The sequence below is a fragment of the Aedes albopictus genome, chromosome 3 (assembly GCF_035046485.1).
Source record: "Aedes albopictus strain Foshan chromosome 3, AalbF5, whole genome shotgun sequence".
In the NCBI taxonomy this organism is placed as follows: Eukaryota; Metazoa; Arthropoda; class Insecta; order Diptera; family Culicidae; genus Aedes; species Aedes albopictus.
Genome location: NC_085138.1, coordinates 321227723 through 321245796, shown reverse-complemented (window position 1 = coordinate 321245796; position 18074 = coordinate 321227723). Strand labels below are relative to the sequence as shown.

The following is an 18074-nucleotide window of genomic DNA, read 5'->3' as shown; positions in this document are numbered from 1 at the left end:
GTAAATCTATTGTATGCTAATATAAAGCACTGTAACAATGAAATCTAATGTTATTCTATTGTAATGCATCAAGTTTGAAAAAGTACTCTACAATACATATACAATAGATAACATGGTTAACATAAGAATCCATTGTTTTTCGACAGTTTTTCCCATAGACTCAATGGTTTGTTTTTATACGGGACGTCATTCCATTGAATTGAACATGTTTGAGAAGTTTGCAACTCACATGCTCGTTTCAATTGAACAGTCTAAACCAGGCATTATGCCCTTTAAATATTAGTCATGTTCAACGACGTAGGTTGAACTTGCTTGAAGTTGCTGCATCCTGCTTTTACCCGTGTGTTGACTATAAGTAAGAGCAAGATGCAGCAGCTTCGAGCAAGTTCAACTTGCGTCATTGAACAGGACTTTTGTAATATCAAAATTCAGTTTTTGCATTATTTTATCTGACAGTTACGCCCTATTCGGGAATCACTTTGGAATTTGAAAGTGCATTTGCGCTCATTTGCGGACCCCTCGTTTATGACAGTTCTCTGATGCAACTGCGAGAAAAATGTAAACATTGCTGCATTTTGGTGATACGCGTATGCAATTTTTCTGTAATTACTAAAGTTTTGCAAATAATCAATTATCTCGTGTTGAAATATTGATTTGTGGGCGTCAAATTATGTGATCAATTGTTTTGAAGGCTTGTGTTTGCGAACAACGAAGCGATGGAACGACATCAGGATTTAGAAGCGATAATCAACTCCCAAAAGGAGCAACTTTCGCGGTACGAGAAACGCCTGAAAGGTGAGTTTGAACGATGGTTTGTGATGAGCTCATTAAATTTAATCAAATCTTTCGCATTTGCAGATGTTGTCACTGCATACAAGGGTCTGCTGAAGGAAAAAACCGCACTCGAGTCTAGTTTGGCTGCTTTTACTGGAAATGCATCACCGGAAAAACAGCAGCAGGTTTCCCCTGCTTCGACGAAAGATGAGGGTGATGGGGAAGCTCTTCGGGAGCAGGTGGCGACGTTGATGAATTCTCTGGCTACTCTCACGGCGGAGAAGGGCCGGATGGAAGCGTCTTTCAAGAACGATCGGAAGCAGTTGAGGGAAGTGATCGCAGAGAAGGAAGCTGCTGTTCGCGATCTGGAGGACCAGGTGAAGGCATTGAACTATACGATCAAGACGGACCTGGAAAATTGCAAGACCAAGCTGAAGCACGATCGAGAGGAAGAATGTAACAGCCAGCTGGTGATGATCTGCGAGCTGCAGAAACAACTGTTGGACGAGAGGCACCTAAACGAAACGCTGGAGATGCAGCTGCGGGATTTGAAGATCCAGTTCAATCAGAAACATTCCGACAAGCGGGTTAGCGAGCTGCCTCAGGCTTCGGATTTGGCCAGGCAAAGCTCCGAACAGTTGGAGAGCTCGAAGAAGGAGAATGCTGCGCTGTCGACGTTGCTGCAGCAGTTCCAGGGAGAAATAGAGAACTTGAAACGGCAGCATGCGGCGGCTATTCGAAACGAACAGCGACGGGTGCTGATCGCGGAGGATCGGAGCAAAGCGTTGGAAGAGGTATGTAGTGTTGGCCTTTCTGCATGAAAATGTGGCAGTGTATTGCTAATGCTAAAAGATAGAACACGAAGTCTTCATTTACTAGTCACTCGCAAACACATGGTCTATGGTACATAGGGTCATTGTGAAAGATCTTCATCCTGAGCAGAGTCTCGGTTGAGCTTTAACCTGAACCTCCGATTCCCTTCAACTTCCTTTTTTTTTTTTGAATTACCAGGATAATAGGTTCATGCTTTCTCACAAGAATTTTAAGGTCTGCTAGATTGTTATAATAACCATTTACGTTCCACTGGATAGCCAGTGATCTCCTTAGGCAGAGTGTTATAATTATAATTCTAACATTTTACAGGTCCACGAGGAGCGAGTGGCCAATCTGGAGGCACGTTTGGCCGAACTTAGCGAGGTAGTTGGAACGTACGATCGCTTACGGCAACACGACCAAGAAAGTATTTCCAAACTGAAGGATAAGCTATCGAAGCTAAGTTTGGACAAAGGATCATCGTCCACGAGACGCTTGAGCCAGGAGAGCAATGTGGAAAGAATCGTTGAAGAAATTAGCTACCTGAAGAACTTGCTTCAGGCGGAAAACGAAAAACTAGAGAACCCACTGGATTTATCGTCGCTGTTTTCGATTCAGCCAATTGTTGAGGAAATTGTAAGCTACCCGGACAACGAATTAGAGAGTTATAGGGATTTGCAGCGAAACTATGATCAGGTGGTGAAGGATAATGAAGTTCTGAAAGCGAATATCCAAATACACAAAAATAACACCAAAACCTTGCAGGAAAAGATAAAGGTTTTGAACAAGAATATCGACGACCTGGAGGTGGAGTTCAAGAACAAGCACATTGAGCATAACAATGTCTTGAAGGGAGAGAAGATCCGAACGCAGGAGTTGATCAGTGCTCTTGAGTCGGACTTCAAGTCCAAACTATCGCAGCTGGAACTGCAACTCAAAAAGCAAAGAGAACGATCGCTTCAGCTTCTCGAAGAGAAGGAAGAGGAAATCAAGTCCCTCCGGACGTCGTTCGATATTTTGATGCACGACACCAGTGGTTCTCAACAGTCCAACACCGATCCCAACAACCCATCGGAGTCCATCGATAGTTTACCGGTGGCTCTCTCAAAAAAGATCAGCGCCCTCAACTCGGTGTTCAAAACGGAGCCCAACTCCAACCCGGAGACGCATCACATTCTGCACTACGCCCACGAACTAGCTCGCAAGGAGATCGAAATCACCGCCCTGCGGACGGCGAAGAACAACGCTGAAACGGCACTCCGACAGGCCCTGCACGACAAGGTCTCCTCCCAGGAGGAACTGCACGATCGGATTGCCTACCTGGAGGAGCAGATTGACCGCTGGGAGCGGTGTAAGTCGCGCGAAGGCGCCAATCTGGAGTACCTGAAGAATGTGGTGCTCAGCTTCCTGATATCGCAGGATGCCGATGGGAAGAAACACATGATCAATGCCATCGCCGCGGTGTTGAAGTTCAGCACGGCGGAGATGGCCGCGATCCAAGGATTGGACGTCGCCAAACGATAGAACGTTCCGTATTTTTATCATTCGTATTAGACAAGTGGAAAATATATTACTTCATTGTGTTATTGTTTCAAAGTGTATGTAGTATTTTGACGGAAATAAAACTAGATCAATCCCTTTGATTCTTGAGATCGAGGTTGATTGCCAAAATAATATGTTAAATTAACGATTGTGTTTGATGTACTAAAATGGTTAACTTCTCCGTATTGCTACATCTAACGTCTTTAGAGCTACTTTTATCTGAGACAGAGTTGTATTCGTTTCATGGTATATATTTCATGAATTAGTTCAACACTAGACCTGATCAAGAATAAAAAGAAATCTGCGTGAATGAGCGAGATATTCTCAAACTAGTCATCGATGCGCTGAGAACTGATGATGTCATTGTGAAAAAGTTACTTATCATTCAACATCGAAAACAACATCCGTCTGAAGGAAAAGGAAAAGCTCCCGTCCACTTCAATCTGGGTTACACTACAGAGAGTTTCGCGAGAATAATTCGGAACCACTGCAGGAGCTTCAGCGATAAGGAAATTTTATCTTGTATATATAGCAACTAAATTTGTATCTCGTTTGTTGTCACTTAATTACTGTGATTGATTTTATGACTTGTTTGTGTCTGTTATTGTTTTCATAGGTAATCACGACATTCACAAGACGCGACATGCGATACAAGACATAACACTTATCGTTCTTACAATCGTCAAAGGGTTAAAATTACCTTTGTTGTCGACCGGTTTCGGGTGCGATGTTACCCATCATCGGGACAATGTTCGACTGGCTACATCGAATAATTGTACGTTGTTCGTACTCGTCCGAGATGAAGAGAAATCAGTTGATCGTGCAAGGATGTTTTCGATCACCTGGCAATCGTTTGACTCATTTGTCCATAACTCAGTTCAAAAACCTAATATTGAAATGTGATGTTCGGCAAAGTTGTAGATTAGTGTTTTTCCTACAATTATCACCAAGGACGCCATATTCTAACTCTAATATTTACCGCGTAAAAGCGTTAGTACCTCCTACTCATATTAAACGATCGGATTTTTCGATCGTTTAGTATGAGTAGGTGATACTAGCGCTCAAGCGCCGTATTTCTAAGAGTTAGAATATGGCGTCTTTGGTGATAATTGTAGGAAAAACACTAATCTACAACTTTGCCGAACACCACATTTCAATATTAGGTTTCTGAACTGAGTTATGGACAAATGAGTCAAACGATTGTCAAGTGATCGCAAACATCCCTGGATCGTCGGTGTTTTTACCAGGCCAAAAAGACCTGATGAGATAGGGGGGTCATCTTCGTTCATCAATGGCTGCGTTTCATTTGATATGAACATAGACTCCCAGGCATTGAGATGCGAAGCCTTTTTAACTGCCTTGATCAGCTTCGCATTCTTCCAGTCTATGCTATGCGTAGAAGCTACCGTATGTGCTGCAACTCCGGAATCGTTAGGTTTGTTGGTTTCCACTGCGTTTTTTATGTTCTTTCAAACGTACCTTGACCTTGCGGCGTGTTTGACCGATGTAGACCGGCGGGCAGCCGTTGCAAGGTACCTGATATATTCCAGATTGCTCTTCCGGTGGAACTTTGTCTTTCAAGTTACTCAGTTGATCGCGTAACGTGTTGTCGCTCTTATGTACAACAAGAAGTTCTTGTCGTCGCCGTCGGAGTGTATTTTAATTGGATTTGTGACTTTCGGGTATAGAATGGGAGGCTGATTCTTTTAACTTCTTCTGTTGCAGGTTGTAGGGTCGTGATGTTCTGCCGGCGTTTTTTTCCGTTTATAGTGCCGTAGTAGTTAGAGTCGGCAGTAATGTATCGATCGGTTGATGTTGGCTTTCGATAGATACCAAACTTTAGCATGTCGTCGTCGTTTCTATTGATCAGTAGATCTAAGGGTAATTTTCCATCAACCTCCTTCTCGACAGTAAAGTTAATAGTGCTGTGCTGGGAGTTAAGCATTGCTAGCGTTTGATCCAAATAGCGCTCTTTGATAGGGGCAAAAACATCATCTATATAGCATGCTTTTTAGAATTCCTATGAAAAACTATCAAATTTCGAATAATATCCAACGTAATCATTTTGTATGGTGACCTGCATTATAGATCGACTTAAATCATGAATTTGAACGTTTCCAGAAGTGTTGCCATATCAATTTTACATGCATTTCATATGAATATGTTATAATATTGAAAATGTTTCCAAATTGAGATTTGTTGTAGTTATCTTCACCGGAAGTGTTTCAAAAGCTTCTAATAAAAGTATCACGACGAGTGCAGGTTGAAAATCTATGACAAAGTTTTTAATAGAAAAAAAATGCAACAAACCATCAAAAAATCACGTATTAAAGTATTGTTTTGATGAAATATAATAGTTTAACTTGCATAATCACAGCGTTTACTACTAGGGGGATTAGGGGCATAATGGACACCCGGGGCGAAATGGACACCCCTGTTTTTGCCGAAACCGTTGACTTTTATGTAAAACTTTTAATGCATACGTGTAAAGGAAGAAGTCATGGTTCTATTTTTCAAAAGTACCATTTATATTGCTCCAAAATAACCAAAATATCATTGAAATTGAAATATGTTTTTCATATGGTGAAATTCTTATAATTTCGAAGCAGCAGCAAATAAGGTATTACGAGTGTTGGAGTGTGTCCACCATAAAAACAAAAGAATTGTTACATTTTCTACATGCATACGGAGATTTAACAAATGATGAAGTATTTCATATTTGATCAAAATTTACTTAAAAAAGCAATTTCAATGTTGTAGTCGATTCGGGGCGAAATGAACACTGGCAATTATGAATGGATGTACGCTCATTGCATACTGTTAGGCGTTTAAGAAATTTTGGAAAAAATCAATCCGATTATTTTAGCCTAAAGTTTAATTAATTAACTTTGATGTTATGTAAACTCGTCTAAGATGGAATATTATATCTCTGGTATTGATCTCCGTAAGCAAATTACTTAACTGGTTGGTGTAAACAAAGAATTAGCATAAAATATATATGGTGTCCATTATGCCCCGATAGGTGTCCATTTCGCCCCGTACCTTTCCTGCCAGCCCTTAAAAACACACGGTTTACAATTCATTATTTCTTCACAATAAAGACATTCTACAAGCTGTAAATGTTTGAAATACGTAGGAAACAAGTTAAAGTTGTAAGCCAACTGATAATATGTTAAGTTTTTCTCTGTTATACAGACCTAACGTACTCATTTGCTTAGGGTGTCCATTATGCCCCTAATACCCCTATTACGTCTTTTAATAGCTCCCAATATCTGCTAGACTATATTCTGGCTGAAATAATACACATAAGACCCCTCACATTTTGAGAAATGGCACCCAAAGTATTCAAATTTCTAGCATGAACAACTTGTTTCATAATTTAGACGTTCTTTTCAAATAAATTATGTTAAAAATGAATGTGGTTCAAATCTTAGATTCATTTATAGTATATTTCTTCAGATTGAATGAAATAAGTCAATGTTTAAACCATGTCATGCATTTTTGTATGAGTATCTGCTTTAAAATAAACAGGGTTTGAAAATTCCGACTCTTCTTTCAGTTCTTTCGCTTGGCAGTCTTCTTATTCATTTAGTAATGCTAGTATTATACAGTTATACTTCAGAGGCATTAGTATACGTCTTCATTACTACACAGTGTTGTATTTAGCATACCTCTGTATATATAACCTTGGAATAAACCAGTCATTAACATAAGCATACAACCGTGTACATCACTTGATAACATGGTGTCAGAAGTTTATCAAATTTACGGATAAAACTTAATCGGAAAAGTTGATAGATGCGAGAATACCACGGTCGGGATCGCGGACAATCGATAGTCACTGGATTCCCGACGAATTCGAAGCGGACGGTCCGATAATTTCGAGAAAACGAGTGGTGTTTGAGACATAACCTATCATGAGCAACATCCCTGTACCCGCACCCCTGAAGCTGGGAGTGGATGATGAGGAAGCAGTGAAGATTTTCAAGTTGCAATGGGACTACTATGCGTTAGCCACAGGGGTAGCTGTCAAACCGGCAGCTCAGCAGGTGGCGATTTTGATGGCTGTCATGGGAGCTGAAGGTGTGATGTTAGTGGAAGAGCTAAATCTCACGGCAGACGAAAAAGGCAGCACGGCATCGATTTTGAACAAAATCAAGGATCATTTGGTTCCAAAGCGCGATAAACGTGTCGAACGTGCAGAACTCAACACAATCTGCCAGCGGGATGGCGAAAAAATAGAGGATTTCGTAAAACGCCTGAAGAAAAAAGCGGCTTCATGCGATTTTTCAGCAGATCAACAAGAGGAAGTCCTTAAGGATCGGATCGTTGCCGGGATACAGGATCCTCAAATGCGAAAAGAATTGCTGCGAGCGGGAGATATTCCGGTGTCCGATATGCTGAAGAAGATAAAAGACCACCAACAAATCGAAGAGCTGGCGAGGAAGTATGAGCAAATGTCGGGTCAAGCAAGCTCCGGCGAAACATCTCGTGAAGCGTACAAGGTAACTGTGGTAATCGCGTGTGATAAGCTTGCGCGTGCGTCAAAGACTAAGCGCTATACTGCCACGTTGCAGAGTGCATGTGCGCGATCGTACCACTACTCAGGTGCGCATGGATACGAGTGCAGTGAAGAATGTTATTTCAGCATAAGCACATGAATGAGTGAGGCACTCGTCACCACATCCCCCTTTCTTTAATCTTCATTCGCTTATGCAAGAAGTTATTTGATATTTGCCTGAAATACAGTAGACGTTCGATAACTGCAACATGTTTACGTTTCACTTAGCGAACAAAAATCCGATAACTGCAACGCCTGACAGTGTCAATAAATCATCAAATGACGTAAAATGAACGCGAACTTCATCCAACTGTTCATTTGGGCTAACATGGCGCACCATTTTGACGGATGGCGGTGCGATAACTGCAAAATTGTTGCACTTACCGGACTTGCAGTTAAAAAGCATTGCAGTTAAACCGTTTGCACCGACCGAACGTCTACTGTACTTCCATCGCCTAATCTATAAGCTCAATGAACTCATTTCTATATAAATCAATATTCAACCGTCACTATTCAGCAGTTCAATCCAATAATTGAATATCATCTCTAGAAAACTCGATCATGTAAAACACTCAACACTTACACTTTTATGAATTCAGATATCGAGCATCAGAATCTCTATATTACCGCCATTTCTTCTTACTACTTCATTGTGAAACAAAAGACAAATCGATTGTGCATTTTTCGTATCTCAAAACTTTAACTAGTTGTTCAATCACCTCAGCTACCTCGCTTCAACAGTCAAAGGGAAAAAACACCACTATTAAGATGTGTAGCAATAATTCTTCATGATTTGTCAAAGATGTGAATCATATTTTCTACAACCAATTTGTAGGAAATAATAATAATAAATTAAATTGATCGGGTTTAGATTATATGTAGGTTAGGTAACTTGTTTGAAATGATCCTGTTCGAACAAATAATAAAACTAGAGTTAGAATTTATAACAGTGCTTCACCAGAGAGCGGAATCTGGGACATAACCACAAGCCGCGCGACAAGCTAAGCATGCATGCTTCTCATCGGAGCCGAAAACGGGAGAGACGAGCTCCCGCGTGGTACGTTGGTGTGCGTGTCATCCGAGCGCACAAACGAACGGGACAAAAGACGCAAAACAGGTTGTTGAGCATGAGGAAGGCGTTGATTGATTCAGTTTAGTAAGTGATTTTATCGAGGACAGTTGTGGGTTAAGTTTCGGTGCAAATAAAAGAAAAATAAAAAAAATTGAAATTGAAAAAAAAGAGTTTGTTTTTGTGTTCTGTGGAAAGTTCCTACAATGGCACAGCCGGTGGGATCGTGTGTGAAATGTGAAAAATCGTGAAGTGAGATGAGAAAAATATTTTTCTTTTTTTTTTGTGCACTGCAAGCAAGCGCAGAAAAGTGGTTCGGAATGCGTTGTGTCCGTTGTGGCGGGCAGCAGCTGGAGCTGATGCAAGATGGACGATTTTGTGTCTGGATGAGGTAAGGTTTGGCTGCAGGTATTGATGATTTGTGCGAATTCCTGAAAGCACGGTTCATTGGTGAACATGGAATGGGGTTCCAATAGCGTAGATATTTTTCCATTCTTGTGAATGATAGGGTTGTGCAGTAGAATAAAACGGTTTTAACTTGAGCCCACCCGGGTGTAAAACTGCCAATCACCAACATTATGTACGTATGCATTTGTGTATCCAACGCTTTGGGAGTGTGGATACACGATAGATGTTGGCACATTATTTTTTTCTCTCATCGTATTTTCCTTATTATTTTCCACTTTATTTTCCTTGGCGCTTTTCCGTCGATAACTCAAAGGCATTATAAAAACATAAATGTCATACATAACGGGATGTATATAGTATGTGCCAGTCGCCGTTACATAACAGTATGTTATCTAGTGTCGTGCTTGATTACTCTCTTTACATACCTATTTACAAACAATTCGTCAACAATTTTCCAGGATCAAAATGAAATGTTTCCTCACTCACATCCTGCACTTTTGAAACAAGTTTGCTTGTTCGGCAATATCGTGCACAGCCGTATGCTCAGATAAATCTCTAAGTGGTATCTCAGCAAAAAGTATAGCAGAACGACTTCCGAATGTCAGCCAAGAACTGCCGAATTTGCTGAGATCCCGAAAAAATGGTTGTTTGCTGATTGCTCGGCTATGTGGATCTCGACAAAACTTTGAAAGAAGTGCTGATGTCTGTCTTGGGTGTGTACGTAAACATGAACAGTATATTGATAACTTTTTCAGTAAAACAATTGCGGTTCCTTCCGTACGATCTCAGTGAATTCAATCACAGCTAAAAAAAAAACGCTTTTTAGAAGATACTCAATCAAACAATTCCACTTTCAAGATGCATTACAGTATTTAGAAACCTGAGCTGATTCTCATTAATCAACCAGTGGGAAAACCATCATAGCTATGCTGTAATGGTTATCGTAACGATAATGATAACACATGAAGTTAAGGAAACATGCATTTTTACAAGGCGGAAATACCACCCAGGTGTATTTTTCACCACAGTTTGACGATGAAACTATTGGAATAGTTCTTAGAATTTCTCAGGTTCAAGTAGCAAAATTGTAGAATGGTAATTTCATTGATACAAAATAATAATGAAGATAAGCGTGCTTGATGTTGTCATACTTTATAACAACAAAGTCTCATTTTTGCCATTCTTGGGATTCCCTTTGATGATGTCTTCCATATTTTTTCTCTTCGGTAGTGATGAAAGAAGATCCTCCATTTAAAATGATTTACTGATACTCTTTCCTTTTCTTCTCGAGGCCACGTCTCTACAAAGATAAAGCTTGTTTCCTAGCCTAGTGCTACATGAGCATACTCCCGCTGCTATCAACAGTGATGCCGTTTTGACAATGGCCATTATGCATTTGTATATGTATTTATGTTGTGCCATGCGCCAGGCACTCTATGTCCAAAAAAAATCGTTCTTGCAATAAGTTACCAACCATGAATCGAACCGTCATTGTTTAATTTAAAACGTCCTGCTGAATAACCGCGCGTTCACCAGTACGGCCATATGAGCCCTTATACAGATACACTTGCACCGATTTTGTTTATCCCATAATAACATTGACAAGAAGCCTTATTTAATAAATTACCTTACATGAGCCAGGGTAAACGATTTTTTTTCTAGGAATCCTACAATGGCGTCAAAGATATTTGTTTCAGAAATTCCGGCGTATTTATCCTAGACCGACTGCGAGTAGATACCACCATCCTACAACACCGAAGCTACGTTTTTCTTCAAGCCGATAATATCTTCAGCTCAAGAGATGAACCAGCCTAGGGCTGAAAATCTCTATAATAAAGAAATAATAATAAATAATCTTCAGCTCTATCTAAGGAACTGCCAAATATGTGCTAAGTTTAATTCACGCAATCAAATAATTTCAATAACAGTTTGTTTGTTTTGATCAATCGAATTAAAAGTTATTCCATGCAATAAAATGGATGAAAGAATCAGTGAATTGAATCGTAAGTTTTCGTATGTAATAACAGTGAAATCTTAAAGACCAGAATCATCTCCTTGACGCCATGGTATCAGTGAATTTAATCACATTTGCCTTCGTGTTTGCAACTGAACCTAATCATGAACCTTTCAAACACTCTCAAACACATTTTTCGCCTTTTTCAATGAATTTAATCATTATCCTCTCAATATCATCTTATTGTGTACTCAGTGAATTTAATCACAGTTCTTTTGGCATGTCTTTGCTCTGCACTCAGTGAATTTAATCACAATTTCCTCAGTATCAGTTCCTTCTTCAGTGAAATTAATCACAATTGTCTTCGTATTTTCAATTAAATCCAATCAAGATCCGTCTACACATTCTCTTAGAATCTGCACTCCGACATTCTCAGTGAATTTAATCACAATTCGATCAGCATCGTTTTTACGTCAGTGAATTTAATCACGGCTCTTCCAGCATTATAACTTCGCAAGCAGTGAATTCAATCACAATCTCCTCAGTATCAGCAGCAGCGTCATGGTCACGATTTTTTTTCACAGTCAAGTTCGCAGATTGTGAATAATCATCGGTACCCAATTACGTAATTTATGTTTAGTCCTTTACTGTCGGATCGGTGTAACACGCTAAATATAGTTTACACAAAATGCAGTTTACATGGAAAAAATACACGGTCATGAATATTATTGGGTACCGGACTGGACACACAAAATTTAATAGTTTTCTTTGGTACATCGAGGTCTAGAAATTAGTCTATGGTATCAGTGCTATCCTCTTTCAGTGAAGTAACTCATCTCTCGGTGATATTACTTTGAGTGAATTTAATCACAGCGTTCTGAGTGCTTTCCAAGTAAATTCAATCAAAATACTTTTTGTATTCTCAGTTATATAATCACAACTCCACAAATTAACTCTCTATAAGTATTCTTGTCAAACCTCCATTGCTCTCAAGACAACCAATGACAGTCGATCATACTTTTACCGTTCCTCTGCACACAACTTTTTAATAAAAGCCGCGAATGTCAGTTATTTTTATCAAACCACTTGTTTATTGATTTCAGCATAGTGAATGCAATTTACTACCATGTAAAGTATTGACGACATTTATTTACGACAACCAAAGAGTATAATCCACAAGAATGATCAAACTAACGATACCCAACTAATTGAAGATTTCGAGCAAGAAATGAAGTTATTTCAAATGTTGTCGAGGGTTTATCCACGATGACGAATCATCATGCTCTCATAGATCTAATACTGATCAGCCTAATTGTTGCACCTTGCTAATCTGGGTAATGTGAACCGGAGAAATAGAGGTGTGGAAGAACTGAACACAACATGAAATAATTTCGAATATATACAACCGTTGCGATGAGTATTTTTTTTTAAGTGACAAAAGACATAAACCATGTTCGAGGAGGATGTAGACAAACACCGCATGCCTCGATTCTACCATGGTGGTATGCAAGAAAGAGGTATCTGAATACTGCTCGCTCAACTCCAATACGTGTCACTGTCAAACAGCCTGCGAGTGGGGCAAATTAACAGACTATGGTGGGCAGGGCATTTTTGGAGAAGGCTGGATATTAGCTTTGTACAGATGGGTAAGCCTTGCAAAAATGATGCTTTAAGATTCAAACAAAATATGAAGAAGAAATTGAAGAAAACTTTAGCTCCGTAACGAATTATAGCAGTGATATCTCTGAGCTGACTCCGTCACAAGACTCCCGTTTACCCTATTTGCAAATCAGTAGTGATTGTTTTTCTTTCACGAAAACTCTCAAATCACTTTCCCCAAAGTGAATTTAATCACAGCTTGCACACATAGAATAATCAATTGATTTCTCATCATCTAATTTCTTTCCATCAACGTTTTAGCTGCTTTCTCTGACATGAAGTTTTTTTTTTACGACACAATATTGTTCAAAATATCGCGACAATATCGATCACGATGAATATTTTTGAGAGCTGACACGTAAGGCGCACAACGCCGAAATAATTAGGCTGACAACATAGTTCTGTTCACCATGTCTGCTTGTATCATATTGATCTCACCATCTTCCACGAACTAATCATGTCGTCTCACAAACGAGTTTTAACTTTATTATAAATCCATATACACAATCTACAACAAGCAGAATTTTGACAAATTTGTAATAAAACATCCCAAGCCTCAATGATAATGCGAATCGTCAATTAAAGCTGAATCATCAAACATTTAATTGATCAACTATGATTTGATCATATCTCAAATCGTACCAAACCATTCTAACAGAACAGAGGAGCAGCATCATTTATATAAGCGTTGTTGTCACCATACCACAGTTTAACATACTAGCAACGTACATACCTTTGAAAAGCAGAATTGTTTACATGTATAGTGTTTCGCCACCACCTTGAAGCGCTGCAGTGAATATGCCTTTTCACATAAACGATTTCCACCCGCCCGCCTTTTCAAGGTCACCATAGGTAACCGCATGAGAGCGAAATGTCCAAACGGACACAAACCACATCAAATTCAACAACTGCACTTTTTCATTTAATTCTTCGCTTCTTCACACAACGTAATCATAACTGCTTTTTTTACTTTTCTTTTCCCTCTGCACAGACGCGCAAACATGTCGCGACAAGAGCAGCGTTGGCCATCGCATTTTTTCCACTTTCTTCCAAATGCAATTGCAATCACTAATTTATTATTATTACCTTCACTGTGCACTCATTTTTCCCCCTAGAACAATTTATTTAAGAACATTCCGTAAATTAATTATCATTCACATTTCCCGCGTCATTTATTTTTTTATCCTCGTCGCCACTTGTGGTAATCGCGTGTGATAAGCTTGCGCGTGCGTCAAAGACTAAGCGCTATACTGCCACGTTGCAGAGTGCATGTGCGCGATCGTACCACTACTCAGGTGCGCATGGATACGAGTGCAGTGAAGAATGTTATTTCAGCATAAGCACATGAATGAGTGAGGCACTCGTCACCACAGTAACCAAGACGACGAAGCTGGAAAACCCATGCAGATACTGTGGAGGAAAGCACAAAAAGAACAAGGAGAAATGTCCAGCCTACGGTAAAAAGTGTCTAGGATGCGGAAAAATGAATCACTTCAAGAGAATGTGCCGATCAAAGTTCCGTCGGAATCCGTTGCAGAGGAACGTCCGTCAGTTGCAAGATGACGTATCGAGTTTCGAGGATTCGGATAGCGAAGAACAGTGTGAGTTCGTGGACATTGCCATGGTCGACAGCAAGCGGACCAAGGAAGCTGACAAGATCATGGTGCAATTGAAAATAGTTGGAGAAGATAAACGGATTCGACTGCTGGATGTCCAAGTGGATACCGGGGCCCGAGTGAATGTCGTAAGCTACATCGATCTGGAACGGTTGCAAGTTGGAGGTCAAATTCTGCCCACGAATGTCAAGCTTCGATGTTATTCGGGGAACATAATCGTACCGAAAGGCAAAGTGGATCTGAAAGTGCAACTCAAGAAGGAATGTACGACACTACCGTTCATAGTGGTCAAAGAGATGCGTCCTCCGTTGCTTTCATCGAAATCGGCTATTGACCTTGGAATCATAAAAGTACAAGACATATACAGCGTTGACACACTGCGCAAAGAGTGTGAACAGATTTTGAGTAAGTACGCAGATGTATTCAAGGGTGAGGGATTATTTCAAGGCTCTTTCAAAATTGAAGTAGATCCCTCTATTCCAGCTGTACAACAAAAGCCACGCAGAATTCCCTTGGCGTACTTTCCTGAGCTGAAGGCAAAATTAACGGAGTTGGAAAGAAAGCAAATCATCGAACCAGTAAACCGGCATATGGAGTGGCTCAGTAATCTGGTTCTGGTGAAAAGAGGGAACAAATTGCGACTGTGCCTGGATCCACCGGACCTGAATCGAGCCATAAAGCGGAATAATCATCAGATCCCAACGGTAGAGGAAATGCTTCCAGATTTTGCAAAGGCCAAAGTGTTTTCAGTGTTGGACGCGAAGAACGGGTTTTGGCATCTGAAGCTGGATGAGTCGAGCTCGGACTTAACCGCGTTCTGGACACCGATGGGAGTATACAGGTGGAAGAGAATGCCGTTCGGAGTGTCGTGCGCACCGGAAATCTATCAGAAAGCACAACAGCAGTTAATATCTGGTCTTAAAGGAGTAAGGTGCATTGCGGATGACGTGATAGTTTTCGGTTGTGGTGATACCGTTGAACAAGCCATGGTTGACCATAATCGTAACTTGAATGCAGTGCTGCAGCGTTTCAGAGAAAGAGGACTGAAAGTGAATCGTTCGAAAATGAAGATTGCATTGTCATCTGTACCTTTTTTCGGTCATGTGCTGAGCGATAAAGGAGTGCAACCAGATTCCGCAAAGATTTCAGCTATTTTGAGCATACCGACTCCGAAGAACAAAAAGGAGCTGATGACGTTTCTGGGGCTAAGCACGTATTTGGGAAAGTTCATGCCGAAATTAGCTGACATCAGTGCCCCACTGCGTAGATTGACGAGAGATGACAGTGAGTTCGAGTGGAACGACGAAGCGGAAACTTCGTTCCAGCAGATAAAGCGCTTAGTGACACAAACGCCTGTCTTGAGATACTATGATGCTTCGGAGGATCTGGTAATACAGTGCGATGCAAGCAAGATAGGTGTAGGTTGCGCGTTATTGCAGAACGGACGGCCGGTCGCGTATGCATCACGTACGCTGTCAAAAACGGAAAGCAATTATGCGCCCATCGAACGTGAGTGCTTAGCCATAGTATTTGCTTGTAAACGGTTCGACCAATATGCAGCTGGGCGTCCGGTGGTCGTCGAATCGGACCATAAACCACTGGAAGAAATTTTCAAGAAACCAATCACGGCTGCTCCATTGCGGCTACAACGAATGAGGATGTCACTGCAGCGCTACGATATCACGGTCAGATACCGAAAAGGTGCAGACATGCATATTGCTGACCTGTTATCCAGAACGGCTACAGATGGAGTTGCCAGAATGACGGATGCTGACATCATGGCTGTAGAGAAGGTGGAAGCAGCTTTCCAGGATGCAGCGAACACAAATGTGGTTGAATTCATAAACTTTTCTGACGAAAGGTTCAAGATTGTAGCACAAGCGACTAAAGAGGATAGGACACTGTGTAAGCTAACGCGAATCTTAATGGATGGATGGCCAGAGCGGAAAGAAGAGTTGGACGATGACTTGCACCAGTACTATGCTATGAAGCAGGAATTGTCACTGCAACAAGGTGTTATCTTCAAGTCAGATCGGATCTTGGTACCGAGAAATCTACGTAAGCAGTTTATTGAGAAGTTACATGCAGCACACTTGGGAGTAGACTACACGTTGAGAGCAGCACGAGAGTCCATGTTTTGGCCAGGAATGTCAGAGCAAATTGCGAATTACATTCGGAATTGTGAGGTATGTATGATGTACAGTGGCAGCCAAAGTAGCAGACCTATGATGACACATCAGATTCCTGACTACCCGTTTCAACGAGTGAACGTCGATCTGGGGGAAGTAACGAAAGATGGGAGAAAGGTGACGATGATGGTAATGGCTGATAGCTTTTCGGATTTCATAGAGGTGGACTTTCTTAACAACACGAAAACGCTGACGATCATCAACGTCTGCAAAGAACATTTCGCTAGGTATGGCACACCTGAAGTAATTGTCACAGACAATGGACCCCAGTTTGACAATATGGAATGGAAACATTTTCAAAAAGAGTGGGGGTTTCAACATGTGACGTCTGCCCCTTATCATGCACAAGGGAACGGCAAATCCGAGTCAGCAATCAAGACGATGAAGCAGTTATACCGCAAGTGCTCGAGAAGTGGTACCGATTTCTGGAAAGCCTTGTTACAGCATAGGAACACACCTAATGCCGTTGGGTTAAGCCCAAATCAACGCCTTTTCGCAAGGGACACTCGAAGTGGAATTCCTCTTATTACGGGCAAATTGCAACCTCCGTCAGCAGCGAACATCAAGCAAAAAATCACCGACAAGAGACAAATCATCAAGGCAAGTTACGACAAGCGAGCGAAGGAATTACCTGAGTTGTGTGAAGGTGACAATGTCTATGTTCAGCGCCGACCGGATTTGACATCAGAGTGGGAGAAGGCTGTTCTCCTGAGGAAGCTGCCAGACAGGTCTTGCGAACTGCAAACGCCGGATGGAGGAATATACCGCAGAAGTGCGGTACATATCAAACCTGGTAACAATCGTCAGAAGCGGCCAATGGAAAATGGAGAACCGAAAACATCGAAGTCAACAAATCGTGTTTTCGAGAGATATGAATACAATAAGCAGCAGCCATACATCGGGGAAGAAGCAGATAATTCGAGTGAAGCAATCAATCAAGAGGACGAACCACGGAAAGAGTACACGAGAGATGAGACGATGGTGCAGGAGAACAAAATCGACGGGAGACCTAGACGGGAAATAAGAAAACCTGCACGATTTTCTGAGTTTGTATAACTTTGAAGGTGTTTCTTTATTTTTGTTCAATTAAACTTTAAAAAAACGGAGGGGGATGTTGTATTTAGCATACCTCTGTATATATAACCTTGGAATAAACCAGTCATTAACATAAGCATACAACCGTGTACATCACTTGATAACACACAGAACTATTTATTTTAGCTTTTATCAATCCCATTTTGATGTTTAATCAGCCGAAAACCTATATACTTAATTTTCTCACGACATTTTATGAAATAATTTGAACATTTCCAGCAATAATTCTGTGCCATATTTTGAAAACAACTAATCCAGCTAACATTAGAGTGTTTACAGAAAGCATTTTCCTTAAATAAATTAATTTATCATCAATTGTCCTTATCGGGACAATTTTTTGTAATATTTTTTTTGAATTTCACAAATAAATAAACTTTTAAGGTCAATTATCTTG

At 40.6% G+C, this 18074-nt stretch overlaps 1 protein-coding gene across 1 annotated transcript; it reads left to right on the top strand.

Annotated features, from left to right (window-relative positions):
- The first annotated feature begins 548 nt into the window (after window positions 1-548).
- Window positions 549-3274, top strand: LOC109401316 (GRIP and coiled-coil domain-containing protein 1). Its single transcript, XM_019673820.4, has 3 exons — window positions 549-795; window positions 859-1568; window positions 1918-3274. Exons 1-3 carry the CDS (start codon window positions 717-719, stop codon window positions 3109-3111), a joined length of 1983 nt encoding a protein of 660 aa, XP_019529365.3. The 5' UTR covers window positions 549-716; the 3' UTR covers window positions 3112-3274.
- The last annotated feature ends 14800 nt before the right edge of the window (window positions 3275-18074 follow it).

Bases quoted from the DNA above. Each gene is read 5' to 3' on its own strand.
- LOC109401316 (XM_019673820.4), top strand. From the start codon at position 717: ATGGAACGACATCAGGATTTAGAAGCGATAATCAACTCCCAAAAGGAG. The intron at 796-858 runs GTGAGTTTGAAC...TCGCATTTGCAG, and splicing joins GTACGAGAAACGCCTGAAAG to ATGTTGTCACTGCATACAAG. The intron at 1,569-1,917 runs GTATGTAGTGTT...AACATTTTACAG, and splicing joins GGAGCAAAGCGTTGGAAGAG to GTCCACGAGGAGCGAGTGGC.